The sequence below is a fragment of the Plectrocnemia conspersa genome, unplaced genomic scaffold, assembly GCF_051122295.1.
Source record: "Plectrocnemia conspersa isolate PC_06_02 unplaced genomic scaffold, ASM5112229v1 ptg000009l, whole genome shotgun sequence".
NCBI lineage: Eukaryota > Metazoa > Arthropoda > Insecta > Trichoptera > Polycentropodidae > Plectrocnemia > Plectrocnemia conspersa.
This window is the reverse complement of record NW_028277173.1, coordinates 20,732,611-20,757,817: the sequence shown is the minus strand read 5'-3', so window position 1 is coordinate 20,757,817 and position 25,207 is coordinate 20,732,611. Positions and strand designations below refer to the sequence as shown.

Sequence of the window (25,207 nt, the reverse complement as noted above, 5' to 3'; positions counted from 1 at the left end):
TAATATCAATAGGTAAAATAAGAATTATTAACAAAAAAAACTTTTACTAGTGAACACATATTATCACTAGTATAAATATAATTTCACTAACTCAGCCAGTTGAAATTTAGCAAATAATTAATTTACAATTTCACTGCTAAGTATCAGTAAGACTATTTTTTAACAAACGGTAGATCTTGTTGCGTATATTTTCATATTCACAGAATTGTGGCGTAACATCGTTCAACAATTTTTTTTAAATTAATGATACCTAACCTAATCTAATGCATGTTCCAAACGTTGTGTTGAGTTTGAGTTTGTACAACAAATGGACGTTTTGCAACTGTCAAATTGAGTTTCATGTACATTTTAAAGCAGCATATAATTTCACTAGCTTCGCTAGTAGCAATTTATTTCGGTGTTTTGGATATAATTTCACTGAAATACCAGTGAAAATATAATTTAACAGTTAACACACAATCACTGTAACATATATGTATATATGTTACTTATTTATCTAGTAACAGCGTATATAATCTATATATTTTAAATCCTTGGTTTTTAATATAGAATTTTTCAGAATTATTATGACGGTATTCTTTAATTCATGCTACTACAAATCACTTATAAGTTCTTAAGAGTTAGTATAGAAAGGTTTGTTAATTCTATCGTTTTATTAATCGTTTGTTGTTTCTGTGTTTTATAAATTGTTAAAATTATGACAACTGTTACAACTTTTACATTGGAAAGTAATTTTTTTAGCATTTCATAAATGCATATATGTGTATTTCTAGTTTATAATAACAAATATTTTCATGTACTTAAAAATACTGTAGTAAAAGATAATTATTTTATATTATCATAATACAGAAATGAATCACAAAAAATATTTAATATAAATACTAAAATTTGTTCGTTTAGGGATGTTTACAATTTTTTTAGCTTTATTTAAAAATAACTTACAGAATAAATAGTCATTCATTTAATATAAAAAATGTCTAATATCTACAGGAAAAAATAATATTATAAGAAGTGAAACAAATTATAGTAAAAATCTTTATTATTTTTAATTATTGTTAGTGTCACTTCTGTTCTTGTTTTACCTATTATACTTAACATAATATTGCAAATATAACTTCAAATAGCGCTGTAATGTTGATCTGAAAATTGCCGACGGGTTGCTATGTACATTTTAATTGTTCTAATTAGTGAGAACTGCATTTTTATTACTTAAATGTTATGCCTTTTATATATGCCAAAAATTAACTAAGAACGGCAATTTGTAGTATAATAAAATCATATATAATATGCAGTTGCAATTAGGAATATATGAAGTAAAGTCGTAAAAGAATAATTTAATTGACATATTACAATAAATTATGTATTCTTCTTCCTGTGCGCCTGGTTCACAATAATTTTCCACAAGTAATGGTTCTGTTTCCTAGATTTTTTCATCGTCGGGACAATCGTTGCATCTTCGTGGGTGATTTTAATTTATCCGTGTTTCCTTATCTTTAATTTGTTAATGTTTTAAAGGCTTGAAAGCTTGCATTATTTCTACAAGCCTTGCCCATCTTAGTGATTTATAAAAGCTTGTAATATTTTCATACCTAAGTATGAAAATATTACAAGCTTTTATAATTATTATATTATACTGACTAATCAGCTTCTCCATCTCGTGATGTAGAAGCTGATCCTGAATGTTCCATATACGTTTTTAATGGATCTAAATATTTTTCTCATGATCTTCCGCTTGATGTTTTATTTTTGGGTCAGATTCTCAATGCGTATCGCGTTCTGATCATATATATTTTATATGCATTTACTTTAATCCGCAAAATCATTTCTTGGCCAAGATTTATGGCATGGCTAATTGGCTAGTTATTTGAGATGTATTATAATATATCTGTTCTGTTTTTTAAAAAAGGTTTCTAGTACAAGGTTTAATAATGTTGATAGTGAATCATATTGCCTTACATCTAATTTAATAAAAAAATTCAATCCGCTATTTATAGAAGAACACCATAAAATAGTCAAAAAGTTCATCAGATGGTGTTCTACGGTTGTAAAACTATTCGTATGGAACCGAAGCTGCGCAACCATAACCGACTCGTGGTGGTCAAGACTGTCATGCTGTCGGTGGTCAAGACATGTGGACCCGCGATATATAAAATTATTTTAGAAAAAACATCGTCAGTTGGTGTTTCTCTACTGTAAAATTGATTGGGGCCAAAATAGCGGAACAGTAGCTAATTTATGTTTGCCAAGAGTGCCAGATAATGTATACTATCACCGTTTTCAGCATATTGATTTATTTACAATTATATTATATACAGCAATCTTAAATAGTTTTAACGGTATTATTACTGCAAAAGCAGAAACATTAACCAAGGTCGAACAGAAGCAATTATATTTACAACTCGTAAGCAACCATTATATACATATATGTATATTTATAAGATTGAGAGTGAGCATTCAAATTGTACATATAATATATACCAGGTCTTAAATGCTTGTCAGAAAAACATAAGAAACACATTACCAAGAAACAGTGACTTCCTGCTTATATCGTTGAAAATATTAATGAATATGTTATGCGGGGAAATATTTCTAGATATATGTAGTTATATGCAACTATAATTTACATTATCTTATCATACAAAATTAAACATTATTATTGTGCCATTGCAATCAAGTGCGGGAGACCTGGGATAATATAAATATATTAGATAATAATTTTCTCATATCTATACATATTTTAATTTAATAGTTAATATATAGGTAACTGTGTAACTATACTAGTTTTCTTACTATTTTTTAATTATAAGAGAATTTCGATTATCCATGATTTCGCAGTGGGAACGCTCGTTACCGCGCGTTCCCACTACGACGGCGTCGACACAATTTTATTGCTTCTGACTTCTGACCTTCTGCCCTCCTATTGACCAAAATTTGCTTTGAATATATATATGACTACTTTTATAAACACTCTTATATCTATAAATCAATATGCGAGATTTTTCTTCCGCTAATTTTCCCCCGAGAGATGAGTTGGCTTAATTTTTATTTTAGATTTGTTATTTTAGGTTTTGATTTGAACAGTAAATGGACGTTTCGCAACTGTCAAATTGAACTCCATAGTCATTTAAGAGCAGCATATAATTTCATTAGCGCTATCAGTTTAATTCTATTTTCGCTGGTAAAAACATATATCTACTCGTGTAAATATATTTGGATTTCACTAGCAAAAATATTCCTTCACTGAAAAATACACATTCACTGTAACATTTACACATTGCATGTAAATAAATAATGATCGCTATGTAAATGCATATATTACTATACATGGAAAAGTTGAAATCATATCATTTTACTAGCACATGCCAGATAAATTATATTTTCACTGGTAAAAATACATATTTACCGAAAAAATGTGTTCCGATATGATTTCACCGAAATGACCTATTTTAACCAATATTTTCGGGATAGATTAACGCGTTATATGCATCTGAGGCTAAGAATTTATTTCTAAATATATAGGAGAATAAATTCGAATTAATCGAGTTTTTTTTTATAATATTGTAGATAGAGTCTATTCGATTTTTAGAGTCTATTCGATTTTTCTGCCATATAGAGTCTATTCGATTTTTTGCCAGAAATTTTTAAAGGAAATATAACAGAAGAAAAAACCGTTTTTAGAAATATATAAGCTTTATTGCTTGATCTGTACTATTCCAGTCAGTATTTCAACAGTCAAAAGTACCTTCTCATGTTTGAAACGCATAAAAACATCAGTTCTTAATACTCAGGGAGAAGCCAAGTCTTTCACGCTTTCAGTAATGTCGAAAGAAAAAGGTTTACTTGAAAAATACAAAATCGAACAAATTTATTCGATACAGTAATTAAGAAAAATATAGGATTTTGAAAGATCACGTAGTAATTAGGTTCAATTTATTCAATCGTACCATAATCAGTTAATTTAATCGTACTATTTATTCATGGTATGTTATAAGTTAATTAAATTTGGTATTGCTTTTTTAATAAAAAATGCTTATTTCTCTGATTGACTTACAGACTTACCCCGTTATAACGCATTGGATTTATGTCAGGTTAAAATGGAAGATTTAAAATAAATAAAAAGAAATATAATATATAAAAAATTATTGTAAATGTAAAATTCATCATATGCTGACTGAATTATTTTTTTCATATATTTTTTTCCATACCTAGACCCCTGTTTTAAAAATCATGGCACGCCACTGATAACGATCATTTAGGGAATCATTTCTTCGGTTGTTGAAATTCATCGCTAACTTGTTTCTGTTTCTGGCGGTTACTGCCTAATTTGTTGAGTAGCTTATAATTTATATTTTCGAAACGATTACCTTTTTGAAACTGCACGCGTTGGGTGCTTACGTTGGAATCAAGTCTTGTTCCAAGTCTCACTAAATGTATTGAGGTATATGGTGACTATGTCGAACTATGGTGACTATGTCGTAAAATTATGTAAGTATTGAATAATTTTACTTTTGCTTTGTATATTATCGAAAACAGTAGTACAATCGACCATTATCGCCTCAATGTCCGTCCGGTGAGACTCCCCTCCGTGCCGCGAACTTTGAGGACCACTGGCCTCCGAGAGTTGATGGTTATTGCGGCCAATAAAAGCCGTGCAAGTGACACGGCCGGCTTATCGCTTCGTTCGCCATTGTATTTCACACTACGCAAACTCTTGTCAGGCCGCGGCATTAATTTAAAGTTTATATTTTTCATTGTTTTATAGACTCCCTTTGCCGCCGCCATTACGATCGACGTGCATTTTACGCCATAAAACGTGGGATCGATCCGCACGAAGAGTGCACCATGCACTAATGATGGCATACGTGCATAATTTATACGCGATGTTTATTGCCCAGCAGTGAATATCGAACGGAAATCGATCGAAAGCTCATTTTTATACCATAAAGGTCGGTTCACACGAATCGAAATGGTTATCATCGATTCATGTGAACCTAGCTAGAATTTGCCAAGTGCGGCGTTTATTTATTAAACTTAATACAAATGCAGAATGAGACATAATCAGTATTTATCTCAATTAACATTTTCATAGTACACAATGAGAACTGTTTCTGAATTATCGGTGATATTCTATTTGGAGCTAACACTTTCAATAATTGCAGTTAAAACATTGTTGTCGGAATAATTTTAACGCACTTATTTAACCCTGAGCCAAGTACTCCTTAAAAATTCCGATAATATTTGGTAATAACAAAATAAATGACGTGCCATAGTTGCGTAAATAAAATATTATTTTTATGTACTCTCTATGGCAGTGGTACACAAACTATAATAATTTCTGATCAATAAATGTTTTCACGACCATTAATGAAGGTTTTTATTTGTCAACATAGTTGCAGGAAATTTATTTGTTAAACTTGCGATTATGCATTTGGCTTGTGAGGGGTCTAAATAAAACACAATTTTATGAAACAATGGTTTTATTTATGCATATAAATATTTTTTTAATGGTATGGGGTGTGTTCGAATCTGTATTGGAAATCGCAAGTCGTACGTCATCATTTGGACACGTCCTCATCGTGTGTTAATTATCCGGCAGTCGCCAAGAGAGACTGAGAAAGTACGCGATTTGCATCGCGTCGCTTAGCACTCCATCTAACGGCTATCAGTACTGTCATAAAAATGAATATAAATTTTGCTAATGTATATATATCGCTATTTTACTGGTATTTGTGTATTATTATATTTCTTGTTAAATAAATATCTTTAAATTTTGCGACCCTAAAAAAGGTTCTTCCATGGTTAGCTCACAACTACTCTATAGAATCTGCTATGAAATAATTTTTTCGCTTCCGCTATGAAATACCAATTCTTTGTACCTTTACGGTAAATTTGAGTATTGAATGAACGACTAATGAACAATTTCATAGTTCTTCTATCTCACATTTCATTTATAAAAATTCATTCTGGAATCCTAGGGAATATTTTTAAAAAGTCCAGATATTTATATTTTGTTATATTGTTTATTACTTAACTGATTTAATTTCACAAAAATTACTGCTAACAAAATTATGTTAGAGAATTATAAAAATTTAGGGTCAGAATAGGGTACAGGCGGCCCTCGACTTTCGCACATAATTGGTTCCTCAAAATGTGTACGAAAGTCGAGGGAAGTAAAAAAAATCGAAATTGTGTGTATTTTAAAATATTTATTTATCAAGTAAATATAAGTTGTTTAAGAAGCGCTTATGAGACACGTTTAAGTGGGGTATGCGGGTGTTTCCTTTGAAAAGTTATCAAGAATTAACTGTTTTCCACTATTCTTTTTCTTTTCTTCATATAGTATTTTATAACATGCTATGTTTTTATTGATCGCTTCACGCACTTGAGATATGCGTTCTTCATTGGGATCACAATCTTCCATAATATTTAAAAAATTGTCAAGGTGCGTAAAGGCTTTATTCATATTTTTCATTGTTAAAGAGTTTTCCAAAATAAACCTGTCTCATCTACATTAAATATTTGGCTAGAGGAATATTCTACATCTTTAATAATTTTGGATAGTTAGGAAATAAATTCTTTTGCAGCATCTTTATCCGCATCAGCCGATTCTCCAGTAAATTTAATATTATGAATAGAATACTTAATTTTAAAATTGTAAAACCAACCGTTACTTGCTTGAAAACCCGTGTTAAAATATTTTTTTAATCTATCCTTCCAATCTTTGTGCAAACTAAGAGCTTTTGCTTGAATAATTGAAATACTCAGAGGGACATCTTTTTGATGTTGGTCATTGATCTACGATGACAAAGATTTTCCATTTCATCCATGTTTTTTTTTGCTGTGTTTTTTTGGAAACATTTTATTAAAGATTGTGGAAATATATCTTTATTTTCCACAATTTTGAACGTATTTTTTAATTATATTTTTATTTTGCAAAATTGAACATATCGTAGATCTGTTTGTATCATACGAACGTCCGATTGAAGCAAAGGGTTCATCGCTATCAGAACGTTTTTTTTTTTTAAATTAAATTTAAAAAAATTGTTTTTTTTTTAAATGTGCGAAATAGCGAATAGTGCGAAAGTCGAGAGCCGCCTGTAGTCCTTAAAATTTAAACTGGTGGCTCAGAGGTCGCTAGTTCGAGCCACGGCATCAGACTCGAACTTTAATTTATAAGAGTGCGTTATTATTAAAAAAATCTCGAATACCAATGTTTTTAATCATATCTAGTGAAAAATAATTATTTTCCTAAAATTAATATTTTTAATATTATTTATCTAAATATGTACTATTTTTTGTTAAAAATATGCTTTTATAGAAGTACTTAAGATTTAAAAATCAAAATTATATTTAAGTATATTTATAGAAAATACTAAACTTGTATTAGATCTTAATAACATTTTTAATCCGATGGATCCAAAATATTGCAGATAAAATTTAACCAAAATATTTTTTGTTGAATCTAAATATAAAATATTACTCTAAAACATCTGAAATATTTATTTGATGAAATGTTTCTTTTTATTATTACATTAACTGAAATTTATAAATTTAAATATGCTATACGTTAAAGTCAAATTTTATTAAAGGCAGGTTTTATAGAAAAATTAAATAATAAGCATTATGTGAGTTTTATATTCTATGTAATTTAAAAAAAAAACCTTGTGGTCATAAACGTAAGAACACCTCTAGTTGCCTCGCTGTTATTTTCCCAGGGTCAATCTCAATGAACTGGTCCATTATTTCCGCAATCTTGATTCGCTATTACAGAATAATTTTATTGCAACGAGCATCTGCATCTTCATTCCATAAAATAAGAGATGAAATTGGCTTCATTATTAAAAATATATATTTCTGTAATGAACCAAATAAGAATGAAAAATAGAGATAATTTTATAGTTTTTAATCCTAGATACTAACACAATTGAATAGCTTAGTCTTTAAATAAAATATATATTTAATTTACATACTCATACATTTTTATATACTTTTTTTATGGCCATGGAGTGCATATATCTTAATGTGTAAATATTGTTTCCCCGATATAAAAAATGGTGTAATAGTTTTAGAAATATTTTTATATAGTACTTTTGTGGTGGTTTATTTTTAAAACAATTTTAATAATATATTATTCAGAATTACAAAGACATTCGGACAAACAGATAAAAATAGTCATCTCGTATGCCAGCGCAGCGTACTATTTTGAATCCTTTTGTTTACACAAATCGTTACAATATGATAAGGCTATTTGTTAATTTAATACGACTGTAAGTCAAGCGAGATTTTCGCTTCTTCGATAATGATGAATTTAAACCCAGTCGAGATTGTGACACTATGATGACAACGCAACAAAAAAATATACTTATAGAGCGTTTAAAAAGTACATAGCACGTTTTAAATTGTGCAACCCATAACTATGATAACCTAGTTATGATCAATTGCGGCTCAATTAACTCGGCGTTAACTACTAACAAAAATAATTATAGTCTGATAATAGTAAATGAGCTATTAATATTAACTTTTACATATACCAATGAACGATTAGGGCAATTAAGCAGTGTTTATAATATAGAACATTTTTTATTTTATTATATATTTAGTTAATTATCTTGTTAATGATTATAAAATCGTTCTCTTTCTAGTTACTGCATTAACGTCCTCTCCTTCACTGCTTGACTTTACCCAAGTGGATCCTACCGGTATGAATATGGTTATTTATAATTAAAACAAAGTTTCATGATCGTTTACCATACAATAGCATGATATTGAATTGTATATGTGAAATACATATGCATGATAATCAAATTTTATATTAATTAGTAGTAGACGATCGCTTCTCTATCCATTGCTTTATAGTTTTTTGGGAAACTCAATCAGCATGTATTATTCCATAATTATTATAAAATTTGTTTAAATAATATCTGTGTCGCCATTCCTCTCAAGGACTTTATATAATAGACGTTGATAATTTTAATAGTTTATTATATAAATGATGCATGAATATAAATATATTGCTACACGAACATAAAATGTTTAGACGCTTATTGTAATATTTCTATGTATATTATATAAGTATTATTTATTAATAGAATACCGATTACTTAATTCATCATTCGATTATTTATTTTTTATATACATACATGTATTTAGTGGCTTTAAAATTAATTTAAAGTTAATAATTTATTATTAATTATATTTGCTGATTCGTATTTTCTAATATGTTTTTTCTTACGTAATATTAGCTTTTCTTTAATATATTTATTTGATGTAGTCATATTTATTCCTTAATTCTTATATTACAGTATATACAGCTGGAAACTATGACTTTTATCTGGTGATTTCTCATTCCTACGATTCTATATTGCATATTACATGTTCTGTCTTACTCTGCAATTGTAGTTATTTCGTATTATTTTATATGTTCTTTTATACAATGTTAAATCTGAATTTCTTTGGAGGTATTTAGGTGTTGAGAATGGAATAATGGTTTGGCATTGTGACACAGGTTAGCCGCTGCAGAAGATTTATTGTACGGTTGAATGTTACGGAGCCGACTGGCAATCGTTTCGCAGCTTCGTCAGTGTTTCCAACGTAGCTTCAGAGTAGCTTAATAAATCGGCTCCCTACAGTACTCCCCCCTAGCAACACAGCGTGATGGAAGAACGCCACTCTTTCGCTCGCATCGACCTTATAGTGTGCTAGAGTAACGCCACTCTCTCGCTTGCACTGAATCACCGCGTGCTAGAGCAGTATTCAATTCATTGCTTGTGCCGATTCACCGTGTTCTAGAGCTGAATCCACTCTAGCAACGATAGTGGTGCAGCTATAAAAAATAAGTACCAGAACGCTACTACCTTTTAGGGTGAATCCGGAAACAATTACCTTAGTTATTTTGTTTGTTGCGTTGTGTAGTGTGCCTTTAAAATTATTTTGTAGATAACTTTTCAATTAAGCTCAAAAAAATTCAAACTTATATTTGAACAAATCAGACCGGAAATCGTAAAATGTACCGTGATAATTTTTAGACCACCGTTTTTCCTTCTTGTCAAATTTTGCAATTTGCTGGGGGAGAGCTCTGTGGGGAAATTTATTTGATTTTTTTGAAACCACGCAATACATATACAACACTGCCGAAGCGGTGGTGGGAGCTGATCTAATCCGTAAGAATCTTTTTAATCGTGTAAATAAATCTTGTGGTAAATTATAGGCAGCTCTTTACCAAAAATTCGCTTAAATAGTAATTTTATCCAGTTGAACTATTTATTACTATATTAATATTAAATATAAAAATACGCGTATTTTGCAAAAATACTTATCAACAAAATTATTTTAAAAATATAGTGCAAAACTATTGTTTGTTAAGAAGATCTAACACCACAGATATTTTAGGTAGCTTGCTAGAATAATACTGTAAAATAATCCAAAGGAACAATTGATTGAAATAATATACAATGGATTATAATTTTTATATATTTTAAAACTCTTATCCTAATTCTTTACAGGCACTATGATGCTTTCTGTAAATTTTTATAATAAATCGTATGTTTCATTGAGGTCTTGAAAAATCGCTGGCTTTTTGGTGTACAATTTTGACTTTAGATAATTTCAGAGAAAAGAGTCTAGGAATATCAAATTCAATCGTTTGTTGGCCGAATCCTTTAGCACAAAATAATATTTTTATTTAACTCTTAAATAATTAAAAAGTAAATAAAAATTTTATAATACAAACAAATAACGAATTTGTTGAGAGGTAAATCACAACAATCAATCATAAATAGGTAGGACGAAATTAATAGAGTTAATTATTACTCTCGCTCTTTATATATACATTTATATATCAGATATAATTATAATTGAGTATACTGTATCAACATTTTTTTCGGTAAATAGTAACCTCGATTTTCTGTTAATGCAGTAATGATTTTTATTTTATTTGATTAATACATCCGAAAAACATGTTCAGTTTCTTTCACTGATATTTTATTATGTGAGAGAAGACTTATTAATAGCCTGACTTTAATTGGCTAGGAATATCGAGATGGTAATAAAATATAAATAAACTATAGGTTATAACACAAGTGCCATCTTTAAATTCACTTCCTCAATATGCATCGCGTGCATTTTATTAACTCCTCAAGCATAAAATGGCGTCTTGCGTTCGTGCCCATCGATATTAAAACATATACGCCTTTTTATTCGGCGTCGTCATGCGAGCACGGAATCAAAAGATCGAAAAAGCGGCGTTGATTAAAACGGTAATATTAAAACGGAGAGAGGAAAGGGAAAAAATAACGAATTTATCGCGGCCGGTATGCAAATGCGCGTGGGCCGCTGAGGCTTTGATGGTTGCCGTACAAACTACCTATAATACACGGTGATTGTAAAGTATTTGCCATATATGTATGAACACGTGGAATATAGTTAAGCTACAAGAATAGTGTATTTGACATACATAGAGTAAATTTAGTAGTACCTATAAGTAAGGCTTTTGGTGTAAGGCTTTGTAAAAGTGTTGTGCTATTAACAGAAAAAAATCTGGAGAGAGTAAAACGAAATTATTTTATTAATACGCTATAAATTACGTTAATCGTTAGTGTAAATTATTAAAATATTTATTATATATAAATATGTATATTAGACGATTTTTTGCGTAATTAGCCCACCGAGTAAATAATGAATAGTGTAGTATACGCCAAAAACAATGTCCTTAATCAACAGTTCACATTTAAGATTTACCCAGTTAACTTATATTGTGTCTGAAAAATGAAAAAAAAAACAAATTTTATATTTATAATTGCAAGTGATCACCTAAAATTGGGAAAAGCTAGTGCTTACACATTTAAAAAGTGATTTACAATTTTCCATAATTGCTGTCACATTGTGCGAAATTTGTAACTAATTTGTTGTCATTGCGAAAGCAAAGTGAATTAAAAATATAAAGAGGCAAAAATTTTAATAGCTGAGAATCTGTGTGCTTTTGGGAAAAAATACATTCTCTCTTTTAAATGTAAAGTCAAAATTTTTACTTCAATCACAATTATGTTGAATGCATTTGAATCATTAGCATAATAAATCCACTTTAATTTTAGAATTCATCTGGAAAACTGTTTAGTTTTTCAAATCATTCGTTGTTGCTAGAAACTAAATCTATACTGTATTTTAAAAACTTATATTTTTATATAAAATTCGCAATTTTTAAAGATACAACGATATTTTTTAAACATATCCTAATATACATAAATAAATATTTATTTATTTTATATCTTTTATAATAACATATGACAGGCGTTATTAGCTTTACAGCGAGGTAAATGCAATTAACAACTAAGTCTGTAAATCAGTGACATATATTATATAACTTAAAAACTATTAGTATAGCTTACAATCAATATATAATGCACGTCCTAGCTCGATTTTATTTTAATTATTTATTACAAAAATCAATCTTTAGATTAGGAAAATCTAGGAAATCCTAATCAGCGATAATCAATCGAATTTAAAATTATATAATAATCACAATATAGAAATCGAAAAACACTAGAGTACCATATGACAGTGGTACGCAAACTATTTTCATTCCTGACCCCCCCATTTTAATAAAAAAAAAATCGTGACTTATGATTTTTTAATTGTCAATGTAGCTAAAATAAAACGTGGGACTTTTGCTTATATGAATAAAACACATTTATGCATGTGGGTATGGCTATTTTTGAAATGTTTAATACATTAATTATACGAATTTAATGTGCGGTTCTGCTCTTGTAAAGAACTAATGATTTATTCTCGGCAATCGGTAAGAGACTGAGAGAGTACGCAATCTACATCTCGTTGCTTGGCACTCCATCTAACTGCTATTGGGGCTGTCTCCTGCTCGCCTCTACCGCTGTCACAGAAATTAATATGAATTCTGATAATATAATCACATTTGAATAAAATCCTTATATTGTTTGTCAAATAAATTAATTTAAAAAGTTTGTGCACCACTGGCATATGGGATTCAAATCCATATATTTTTGGTACTAGTCACTGATTTATACTACTGGTCACATAACATAACAAAGAGAAAAAATATTATACATTTCATTACATAGATTTTTTATCACATTTTGACTTTTACGTTCCGTTCGTTGACATTTGCTATCAATCAAGATTAACAAGCGCAAAAAATAATTCCATAAGTAAACAAATTCAATTGTAAACTGCGTTTTCTTTTAATTCTGTAAAAAAATCTGTTCTTTTTACGGGAAAAATTTCCATTGGTTTAACGTACTTTATACTTTGACAGTTCCTAAAACAAAAAAGTGGAGTTACAGCTATTTCTATGGGATAAAGTTTGGAACAAGTTTATTGTTTTCATTATCGTTTTTCGAGTGATTTGTTAATCTTTTGGTAATTAATTATTAAGGAGCTTCTTACTTATTTAAATTGAAGTATTTGAACATTTCTGTATAATTTCCAAATTTGTCAGCATTGTCATTATAATACTTGTTCACCAATATTAGAACAATAAAAGTAACTTTGATATACATACATAAAGTCCTTGTTTTTATTGATTTCTTAAAATCTTGAATAAACAAGCAATTATTTTATTTTATTTAATTCTCATACTATTGCTGTTGTTTAATAATAATGACCGCAATGGCGCATTGGGATAACTTGTTAGGTCATGACGGCCATTATTTAAAATTACTAAATAATTAAATAAAAGCTAATGTTTATTGTATCAGTATTTTAATAGATTTTTGATCGGTATTTGAATATAGATGGTCAGTAGAAAAGCGCTGGATATAATGGAATTAAATGGTCGGTATTTTAATCAGTATTTAATCAGTTTCATTTCGATAGATGATAAGTATAAAATTCCTGCCAGCATTAGGATGACTAATTTAATTAACTGGTAACATTGTCGAATGTTTACAAATTTCATATTTCGATAAATAAAGACAAAAAAGACATTATTAAAATGGTGTTATCAAAAAGATTATTAATTGCACTTTAATTTAGATCATATTTACTTCAATATATACAATTTGCACTAATAACAAATATATTGCACAAAAAATAAACGATTCCACTATAATTAAATTTATTTAGCATTAAAAAATATTTCAACATTGAACAAATATAATGCACACAAGAAAAAATATTATCGTGTTGACAGTTGCGCAACGTCTATTTGCTGTCAAACCAAAACCCAAATAATTAACCAAACTAAGAAAAAAGTATTATTATAATTAAAGTTTAGGTTGTACAAAGTATGAAATTTATAGTGAAAAATATTAAAATAAAAATACATATATAATTATTTAGTTTCTAAAAAAGTCATTACACATCAAAGAGCAAAACCCAATTTTCTTAATCTCGGCTATTGACCAAATTAAAATAAATAGTGACCTTCCAATGTTTATACTGATCAAACATAATATTTATACTGATCAAAAATCTATGTTTACTGACCTATTCATTATTTTACCTACTGATTATAACAGTAAAATAATACTGACCATTCGATTAATAAAATACTGATCATTAAATAACAAGTAATAGGATTGGCAAATGTTTATTTTTGAGATGAAAGATTTTCATTGCAAATATATAAGAATGGTGAAAGTAGTTAAGTAGCTTCGTTAATTATCACCCAAAATCCAATCCATGAACGCAATAGGTTGACAGCGCCTCTCAATGAGTGTATCATTATCATGCAGCTCCTCATTGTGCAATTTTTGGACAAGATGTGTCAGCAAAGTAGATCAACTAATATTTTATGATAAGCTTGCATTTAATGTAGAATTATGGCTCTCAATTATTCGTACCTTTCTATACGATTATTGAATAAAAATTGGACAAAGTATTTAAATTTTCGAATATATTCGTATTTTTTTTCTCTGTTTTTACCGATAGTAATTTATTTAAAGAATTAGTACAAAAAAAATTAATTAATTGGCTGTAAAATATTATTTAATTAAAAAATTGATTAATAATATTTATTTTAATTAATCATAGCATCAGTGAGGAAAATGCCAAATTTATAATAATTTACGTATTTTTTGATCAGGGATATCATTTCAGCTTTTTTAAATTACTAAAATTGTCATTAGCTGCCATTAAGCATTTACATTTTAAATGCATAATTTTATCGAATTTATTGTATATGCTAATAATGTTTGGAACGAATTTGATACACAAAAGGATCGGATCCGTAACGGCGTTTTTTGTGCAAATTTGTGAAATAAATTAAACGCGATCGAATTATTAAACGAATGAAATAAAATTTTTGCGTTTTGAAACAACAAATACAAAAACGTAACACGAACTTAACAAAAATTTGCAACGCACATCTGTTATTTAATAAGCAAAAAACGATAATAAAATGTGGGCGCTTAAATATTTGGTTTCATTCATCGAACAAATTCTGCTAATTTCGGTCATAGTAGACAGCGCCGATTCTATTCAAAAATGTTTTTAGAATGGTTTAAAATTTTTTTTTTAAAAAGAAGTCTTTTTATTTCGCATTTAAAAACGAAATAAAGTCTTATGAAAGACCGTATATTTTAACCTGTGTTGCTCAAGTATATTGATTGTTATATTTTATTTTTTTTAAATTTCATTCGCGATAGTATAAACAAATGTTTTACGAATATTCGATCAATATTAAAATATTCATATAGATGAAAATCAGGCGAATAATTCGAACAATTGAATATTCGATTGAGAATCCTTAGTTCAAATCTTACAACAACTTTGCATAAAAACGCGCTTCTTTTTAGAGCATTAAGATTAAATAAATCATCGTGCATCCTCCTCCATATAGACTCGACCTTGCTCATAGTGATTTTTAAATATTTGCTCCCCCAAATAAACAGCAGCTGAAAAATTCTAAGTAATAAAAAATGTGATGTTCATATTAGTAGTGGTTTCATTTATATATTGTTTCATAACTCAATTTACAAAAAAGTCCTACTTGACTATTAATTTATCTTCAGTGACTGTTACAGTATTGCTATTTCTCCTAGTTTTCTGTACAAGTTTAATGTTATTTATTTATTTATAAAACACAGTGAGAGGCTTTATAAACAGCCTGTGCTTATTATACATTTTATATCTACGGGTGTATGTATTTATAAGAGCGTGTGTGCGTGCGACTCGGCCGCCATTGGCCGCGCGTCGGAATACGGAATTAAATTAAAAATGGCGGTTTAATGACGGCTGCGTGACTACGGTCGGTTTTATTACGACGACGGCATGCATTATTTTATAAGCCTTAATAACACCTCGGAACGGAGCGAATGAAAGCGCCGCGAGTGCATCGTGGTCTCGCTTCGATCGCGTCTGCGCATGCGCCGTCGCCATCGACGTGAGGGCCGCAACGTGGTGGGACAGAATTCTAGTGGTGAAATATTTTTTTACAATGAGTCGAGACAGTTACATATTTTATATGAAAATTTATTTAGTCTCATGAGCGAAAATAATATTTTTTAAGAACAAAAGAATAAATATATAAATAATATAAATACCCAAAAAGTGTGGATGAACCACTAGAGATTTGTCAGATCCACAAACTGTATCATATGGGGTACCGCAATGACCTATTATAGGACTTTATTAATTTATTATCCATATAAATGACATAGTATATAATAAATTACATGATTAAATACAGTTATATGCAGATGACACTGTGATCTTTTATTATAATGATAATTAGACAAACTCTTATAAAATATATATTATGATTAAGATACTGTGAATATGAAAAAAAATACTTTTTAATGACTTATTATATTTTTTAATAACAAATATAACGTATAAACTAGCCATCAATAATGATTACAAAACGGGAGGATAAGATAAAATAACTTATTCTAATAATATATAAATATATTTATTGTAATATTTTTTAATGTCGGCATTTGAACTTTCACTTTAGTAATATTTTTAATAAGGTATCGCTGGAGTTGGTGATTTAAAATACAATTTAGTCGTATTTTATATGACACATTATAGAATATGGATGTAAAATCTCTATCAAATAAAATATTCCTTAAATATAAAAAAGGGTATCGGAAAAATCTTAAGAATGAATATTTATATTGTTTTTTGCTATAATTAATATAACTATGTTATGTTAATGTTAATTAGTAACTTTCGTTAGTAGTAGCTAGCTGATGCTGTGTTCGATTTATATATTTTCCTGAACAATACTCGATCATTTAACTAAAATTAATTGGTGGATTTTTTCTGAAAACATATTTTAAATCAGTTATTTCTCGGATGTTGCATTTGTGTAAATCATCTGTAAAAAACAATAAAAAAATTGGTTTAGACTAGAAAATAATTAATCTCATTATGGAACTGAAGAATTTAATTTAAAAAAATTCACTCTAAATTTATGTAATGCATTTTGATGTTGCCGTAATTTCAACACTATCTTCAACCTATTTCTGTACTGAGTATAAATAAATATTACGTTGATAGAAACGAGCATTTTTATCACTTTTTCATTTGTAATTGTAATATAGCACTGAAATCTAAAAAATGTTACAGCAAAATTCAAAAAACATCACAGAAAACTCTTATTGTTCTTCAGTAATAAATATTCATATACAAATTGTAATGTTAATCTCTTTATATATTTAATGTGCTTTCATTTCCGATTTTATTTTTTATCTGCGATTTAAGTTTTTACTTCATTACGATTATTTCTGACCACTTGTGCTATGTATATTATTTTTATTTCTTATTTTAATGTTCTAAAATCCAAAATTAAAACATCTGTCAGTATCTATTGTAATAATGATATTCTTTAAAGTATAAAATATATACCATTTTTTCGTTTTAATTTTATTATATATTATTTCGATTCATGATATATCATATTTTTGTGACAATTTACGAGTTTTTTATATTCTGTCAATAAAGGTAATTAATAACATGTTACTAAACTAATCTATGTTAATTTAATAAGTAATATTTATTAAGGTGCTATTGAAACACATTAATTATTGGCTAGTTAATACAAGTTTTATGTAGGGAAAAAATAGAAAGAGATACATATGAAACGGTTATTATTTATTAAGCAAGCTCAGCTGTATCATATATTGTATTTATTAATCATAATAACGTTAACGTTAATAATAAGTATTAAATAATTATATTAAATTGTACAATCAATTAATTCAATATACAGATATAACTATATATTGTATATATTATTTATTGAATCTAGATATGTATTATCAATTTAAATAATGATATTATAGACCAATTTATCAGTGTTTGCCATGAGTAATAAAAAAATGCCATAAATACAATAAACCATTGGCATATGTTTTAAAATAGCCAATAGGATTTCATGTGGTTTGTCCCATCCTTTTGTTAGTATAAATAGTACGCTTTTATTTATTTGGGTTTTGGAATGACCGATCATTTGTGTGTCGAATTAGGAAACTACGTTTCAAATACCCTGTCGTAAAATGCGGCACGTTTTATTTGAAGGGTTGCACATGACTGCAAAATATTGTGAAGCTTTTAGAAAAAAATCCAAATACTCTTTGAACAATAGCCAAGGGTGTATAGGTTTTGGACCCTACAGAAAAACTTGTTAATCTGTTCGCTATTGATTACGAAAAATAAAAGAAAAAGCTTTTAAAAAAACGATCTTGTTCATAAAATAGTTTCGATAAAATCTCTTATATTTAATATTAAAATCGCGTTTTACGATCGCATGTGTAGCATAAAGGAAAAACTTGTTTTACATAGTTTTTGTTAGAAAAATCACGCGATAAAATATATTTATACAATTTTTATGTTAATAAACTTTTTAGAAGGTTGAAATATGTTCTACGCAGTGAAATTTTACTATTGTTTCATAACATAACTGTAATCAAAACACGAAAACTTAGTTCAAATATTAATGCATATTGATTGTTAATATATTTATATTGAAATATATTTTAATACTAAAATGGTAATTAATCAAATATGTGGTGGGTTAGAAAAATATGTATAATTAAATTTAATTAAAACATCAACTTTTCGAGTCTCATGTTACTGAAAGCATCACATCACGATTATGACTTCTGTCATTGTGTTTTGACAAATTCTTGAAGAGCTTACCCAGCGCGTAACAGCAGTAGAAAAGATGCTTTTCATTGTTGTCGTCTTAACGGTATAAATTTAAAGGTTTCGGTAATTGACGCCAGGATCTTTGCCCAAAGCCGATTTCAAAAGGGACCGATGCTCATTGAAATATATGTATTTATGACAGCCTGTTTTGCCTTTGAACATTTTAACAGAATTATCAAATTTAATCCTGTTTACCTTCGCAAACGGCCGACTCATCTGAGTGACAGATTATGTTTGTAAAATATGTATGTTTTATAATTAAATGGCATATTATATTAATATATTTTATATTAAAAATTTTTGGAATATGTATACTTCTAGTATATTTTTAATTTAAAAGATGAACCAAATAGTGTACGTACAAATAGTGACACCTTAAAGTAATTTCTTTTAATTATATATTTTATCAAAAAATTACTAAATTTTTATGCTGCGTTCTGCTGCGAATTTCAATCCAACTGATGTGTACTTTTCACTAATAAATATTAAACTATCTAAGTTCAAATCAGATAACGCACGCATAATATTTTCTTAGTGAATAGGTTGAGTTCTTAAATTCTTTAATTCGAGTTTTTGTTAAAGCCAAGCCAACCATTAAATTTATACCTCTATTATGCTGTTGAGGAATTACGATCTATCAAAATTGTGCAATGTAATGTGGTTAGTTGTTAAGATATTGAACACATAAGGATACTATTGTTTTTATTTAAAAAATACTACTGCTTCTTAGTGATTCAATTTATACTGATTAAATATAACAATGTACTGACAGGTGAAAATAATTTTACAAAAAGAGAGCACTTATATTTCTTCATAAATAAATTGATTGATCTCTTTATCTCATACAATAGGGTAACTATATTTTATGTTTTGTAATAAAACGTTATATAATAAGTTAAATCCTCTAATAAATCCTTTTCTTAGGGTTTAAAAATAATTATCTAATAATAAAGATATAAATTAAACCAATGCACATAGTTTCCTGTATGATTAGGCGATAAGGGAAAAGGATAATATTTTTTTTATTTTTCAACATTATTGTTTTGTAGCGTCTTCAGTTATGTCTCCCACGGAAGATAATGTCAGATATTTCACAAAGGCAGTCAGGTATAAATATATAAAAGCCTCAGATGCTAGACAGAAAGCACATTTTGCATACGTTTTTATTGCCATCGTTTTCCCAGAATGTGGGTTTTGCCTCCCTCGTTATTTGTTTATTTAGAAAAATATGTACAAAGTCGCCGTCAAAGATGACCGATATTTTGACATTCTATAGTTTTTGTGAATGAATGAAGCATCCTGTTTCTGGAGAAAAAATGGGTAATTGTAAAAAAGTAGGGTTGATATTGAAGATTTTCGTGGTGTGTGGTTCACAGAATTGAACCACATCTAACAAGTTTAGTTATAACTGATAAATTATGAACAAAATGTATTATGAATATTCTATGATAGTTAGATAGCATATCAAAAACTTTCAGTAAGACTGGAATCAAAATCCTCGTTCCCAGGTGACAGGCCTTTATTTCTGTAGTATCTAAATATTTATTTTTGTCTTGAAAGCGACATGGATAAAATTATGCAGAAGTATAATGAAAAGCATCATATAAAATATAATTTTGGTATTATATATCTTTCTCGCTTAAAAGCAATAAATGGATAAAACAATAAATCTTCTTATCATAAACAGCAGTTGCATTAATAGCATAATATCACTAAAAAGATTATTTTTATATGATAGTGCAATATCGATAGAAAATATTTTAATATCATATTTTTATGAAAACGCTACTTCTACTTTTATATCCTCAATTGTCAAAATTTCATTATCAACAAATTTATTTTCATACTTGTGAATAAATTTCGCACTTGACATCGTTCCTACTTGCACGTCCCGGTGGATCGCTTTGATTTCCGCGTTGCGAATATTTACCCTCTCAAAGTGGATAGTTGTTCTGGAGGGTGGTTTTTGGGGGATGGAAATACGAAGTCGGGCGACGAGAACTTAATGCGTGATAACCGCACTATGCGCCCCTTGGGGCATATCATCTCAAAAATTGCGCTATGGGGCTCGGATGTTGCTGATTTACTCCGAATGGCGCTTCTCAATTATTGTAGCAATGTATTAATTAATAATAAGTAATACTAATACATGGATCACTATTAAAATATTTTAGTATTATATTAAATGCATCAATCCAATTAATATATACGTAAAAAAGTTTGATACCATCGCGTATTTCTACATATTTGTGAATTACATTTAAATTGTGTCAAAGATCTAGCGATTAAGATATATTATACATTTGATGATTATTTTTAAAATTCAGTTGAGAATATTATTTTTATTAATTAAATCTAAAACCACTGAAATTATGTACATTATTAATAATCATAGTTAAACTATATAAAACAATGAAAAACATGCTTGAAAATTTTCATAAACATTTTTATATTTGTAATGGATTTTTAATGCCTAAGTTTTAATGCGGAAAAGGGTTTAGTTGTATTTTAGCTTATAACAAATGTTAAGGAAATCCATTAAATCTATAAAACAGCACAGCAGGTGTTGTAAAAACAAGTTGCACAGGCAAAATGAAACTTTTGATTAATCTCGTAAACCGTTTTCTACAAAAAAGAGTAATCCCCATTTAAAATATTTGCAATTGCTTATCAACATATCTTGTAATTAATTTAATATATTTGTAAAAAAATAAAAAGGTTCATTTTTAACTTGATTATTATAAAAAAAATCATTCAATATCATTAATCTATGTCTTCAATGAAAAGTAATTATTTTTAATAGCTTTAATATAATAATTTACATCCAACAACATTTTTTAGTCTCTCGATTTATATGTACTTAAATATTCAGTAGTTGTTCTTGCAAAATATTAAAAAATCATTTTCATTTATATTTTTATAATAATTTAAATTGCATATTGAATTTCTTTAAAGCCAACTTTAGCCCTAGGCTACAAATATTATTTTTTACAGATTTTTAAAAAATTGTATAATTTTTTCCTATATTTATTATAGCTTTTTGCTAATAAATATATACCGGTTTTTTGTTGAAGTCGATTTAGTAATATTTTACAGTTATCAGTGAATCACTAGGATTATTATTTTTAACAATTACTTAAAAATCTGTTTCTTTAGCACGCGTATTAACAAAAAAAATTGTTGCAAAATAGTGAAAGCTGTAAAAATATACCAAAGATCTAACAATTTTAGTAAAATTCTTAGCACGATTAGATACTATACGATAAAAATATATTGAGAACTTTTGAAACGAAAATTATATTTTGTGCAAAAAATAAATGTAGAAAAATATATGTTTTTAATTTACAACATTTTTAATTATAATATGTAATAATGAGTGTTATTAACAAACAAAAATATTACTGAAAATTTCCAGTATAAAATCGGAATTAGTGATCGTTATATAGTTATAGCTTTGATCGATTCACAGATATTAGGTTTATGTAGATTTAATCTCACAGATGAATATCGGGATGATAATTAAAATAGAGCTAAGTCGTGTACATTAGATAGTAAACATTCTCTCATAATGAGCAAATTCAGCTCATAAAGAATCTTATTTATATATAAAAAAATATTATAAAATGTTATTGTAAGTAATAATGACAGCTAAAAACAGTTGTATTTTAGTATATTACAAAAAAATACGCTGCACAGTATAAAAAAAATAATCACATAAATATCTGTACATTTACAGTTTATTCTTAAATTACTAAAAACAAACATTATTTTGTTACAGTTTGATATTCGCAGAGAATGTTTTCCGGCACGTCAGAGCTTGCCCGTTCGCCTGGGAATTTATAATTGTGAATGAGATGTAATTTCGCTGTAATTGGCAATTCGTTTTTAACGAAACCATTACAGTTGTTGATATTGCTAAACACACGAACCCAGTTAATATATTCGATTAAAAAATCATACAATGCTTCAACTGACATATTTAAATTATCTTAAATTCCATCAAATGCATAATTAAATTATCTTAAATTCCATCATCTTTTGTGAATATATTGATGATCTTGAAAGTGTTAATTGGCTAAATCCAATAGTGCCAATTTATAGGGCTAACTTTACTGTAAAACTTAATTAGTTTGTCGATATTTGGATTTATCTAGTTTTTTACTCCTGTTAATTTATAAAAAAAATGCTTTTAGTAGCAATGAAATTGTTAAATATTTTTAATACAAAAAAAGTTTATTTTTTTAAAAAACCCACAATTTTTCTTCGGATTTTTTTTTATTAATCGAACATTTGCTGTATTTCATTAATTCTGATTTTTTTTTAAATTAAAAAGCCGCTTCGAATTTTTGCAGCAGCCGATCCTTTGATGACTTTTCTTTACATTTCGAGCAGTATCTCGGCTATAATTTGTCGGATGTTGGTTTTTATGTGCTCAACCGTTTAGGGTTTGTCGAAGTAAGCACGATTCATATAGTAATCAACCCTAAAAAAATCTAACGGCGTTAATCGCAGTCAGTTGGCCACTAAACTGTGATACTTTTCATGCAAAACATTCAACGTTGCACTCGATATGTGGCAAGTTGCAACGTCTTGTTGAAACCACGTGTCTTCTACATCAACATCTTCGATTTCGTGGCAAAAATAATTGGTTATCATGCACTTATCAACGGCGTCATTGGGCCTTACTTTTCAAAAAAGTGAGGCTCAATGACGCCGCCTGACCACAATATGCACTAAACAGTCACTTTTTGGGCATATAATTGTGTTTCATGAATCATATGAAGTTTTTTCTTGCACCATATACTGCAATTTTGCTTATTAACATATAAAGAGACGTGAAAATGGGCCTCATCAGAGAAGATTTTCTGTAAAAAATCAGTATAAACTTCCTGCTGCTTTAATACCCAATTTGCGTTAATGGTCTATAGGGTTCAGTTTTTGTGTTATCTGAATTTTATACGGGTGTAAGTGCAAGTTCAGATCCAAAATGCGCAAAAGGGAGCCATAAGATGGCCGGAATAGTCTCAGACTAATAACTCTGAGGTTGCGGGTTCGAGCCCTGGCAGCGTCACTCAGAATTTTTATTTAAAAAAATGCGCTATTATTAAAAAACTGGCTGAGCTGCAGTGACATCAATTGGTTATAAATTATATTATACATAATAATTTATAATTATTAATATAAATGTCACCAGTCCTCAGACTTTAAGTGCGTTTCTCCATAACAAAGCCGAGCATCTTTCATCGTTAACTTGTAAAAGGAAACTCTCAAAAGTGATATCAATATATTTAGTGTCATTATGAATGAAAACTAAAAAATGTTATAATTTTCCGACACTAAAGGGCATACGGTTGACTGAAGCTCATCTCCATAAAGAATCTTAATCATTCTGTAGAGAGAAAAAGTCCACAACAGATCAAATGTATCTAAACTGCATACAAAAGAAAAATATAATTTGTAACTCACATGTAATTTGTATGTCACTAATGAATAACTAGATAAGCAGAGGGTCCAGGTTAGACACTTTAGGAACTCCCGAAGGGGTAAAATATTCTTGCGACAATCGGCCACTACAGGTTTGGAATTATCTACGATCGCTCAAATATCTCAGAAATAATCGAGTTGGATCAATTGTCGAAGGCTTTAAAAATCAATATATATATATATGACGTATACTTGTATTTCAACATCAAGTGATTTTGTCACTGTTTTGGCGAATGACAGTGTAACGGACATGATGAAAACCATGCGGTTGGTAAACTGAAAACGGTTGAAGACGTAACTATAAATAATTATATCGAATAATTTGGCAGAAGCTGAAAATACTGAAACTGGTCTAACTTCTTAATGTACAACTTATCACCCTTTTCAATTTGTACTTTTATTAAATTGTGGCGTCTTAAAAATCAGATCAAAAATACTCTTTAGAGAAACAGCGAGACAGATTTCGCAATCTTTCAAAATTAAATTTTAGAAAAAGGGCTTTACGCGCAGCTTTTGCACCGGGAGTGGCTCTTTACATAGAAAATTCTATGGCGCATGCGCATTTCAATACTTGTTTTCCGCTTTCAGGAAAATTTGT

The 25,207-nt window shown here is 28.5% G+C and overlaps 1 protein-coding gene across 2 annotated transcripts in view; it reads left to right on the top strand.

The window, feature by feature from the left end:
* cad (caudal type homeobox) overlaps window positions 1–25,207 on the top strand; it is a 43,923-nt gene that overhangs the window by 1,594 nt on the left and 17,122 nt on the right. The window contains exon 2 of one of the 2 annotated variants that reach the window (XM_088191569.1): window positions 8,643–8,699. The exons of the other annotated variant lie outside the window; for it this stretch is intronic. Coding sequence (XP_088047695.1) covers window positions 8,643–8,699 — 57 coding nt within the window. The remainder of the gene's footprint in view (window positions 1–8,642; window positions 8,700–25,207) is intronic. 2 annotated transcript variants of the gene reach the window in all.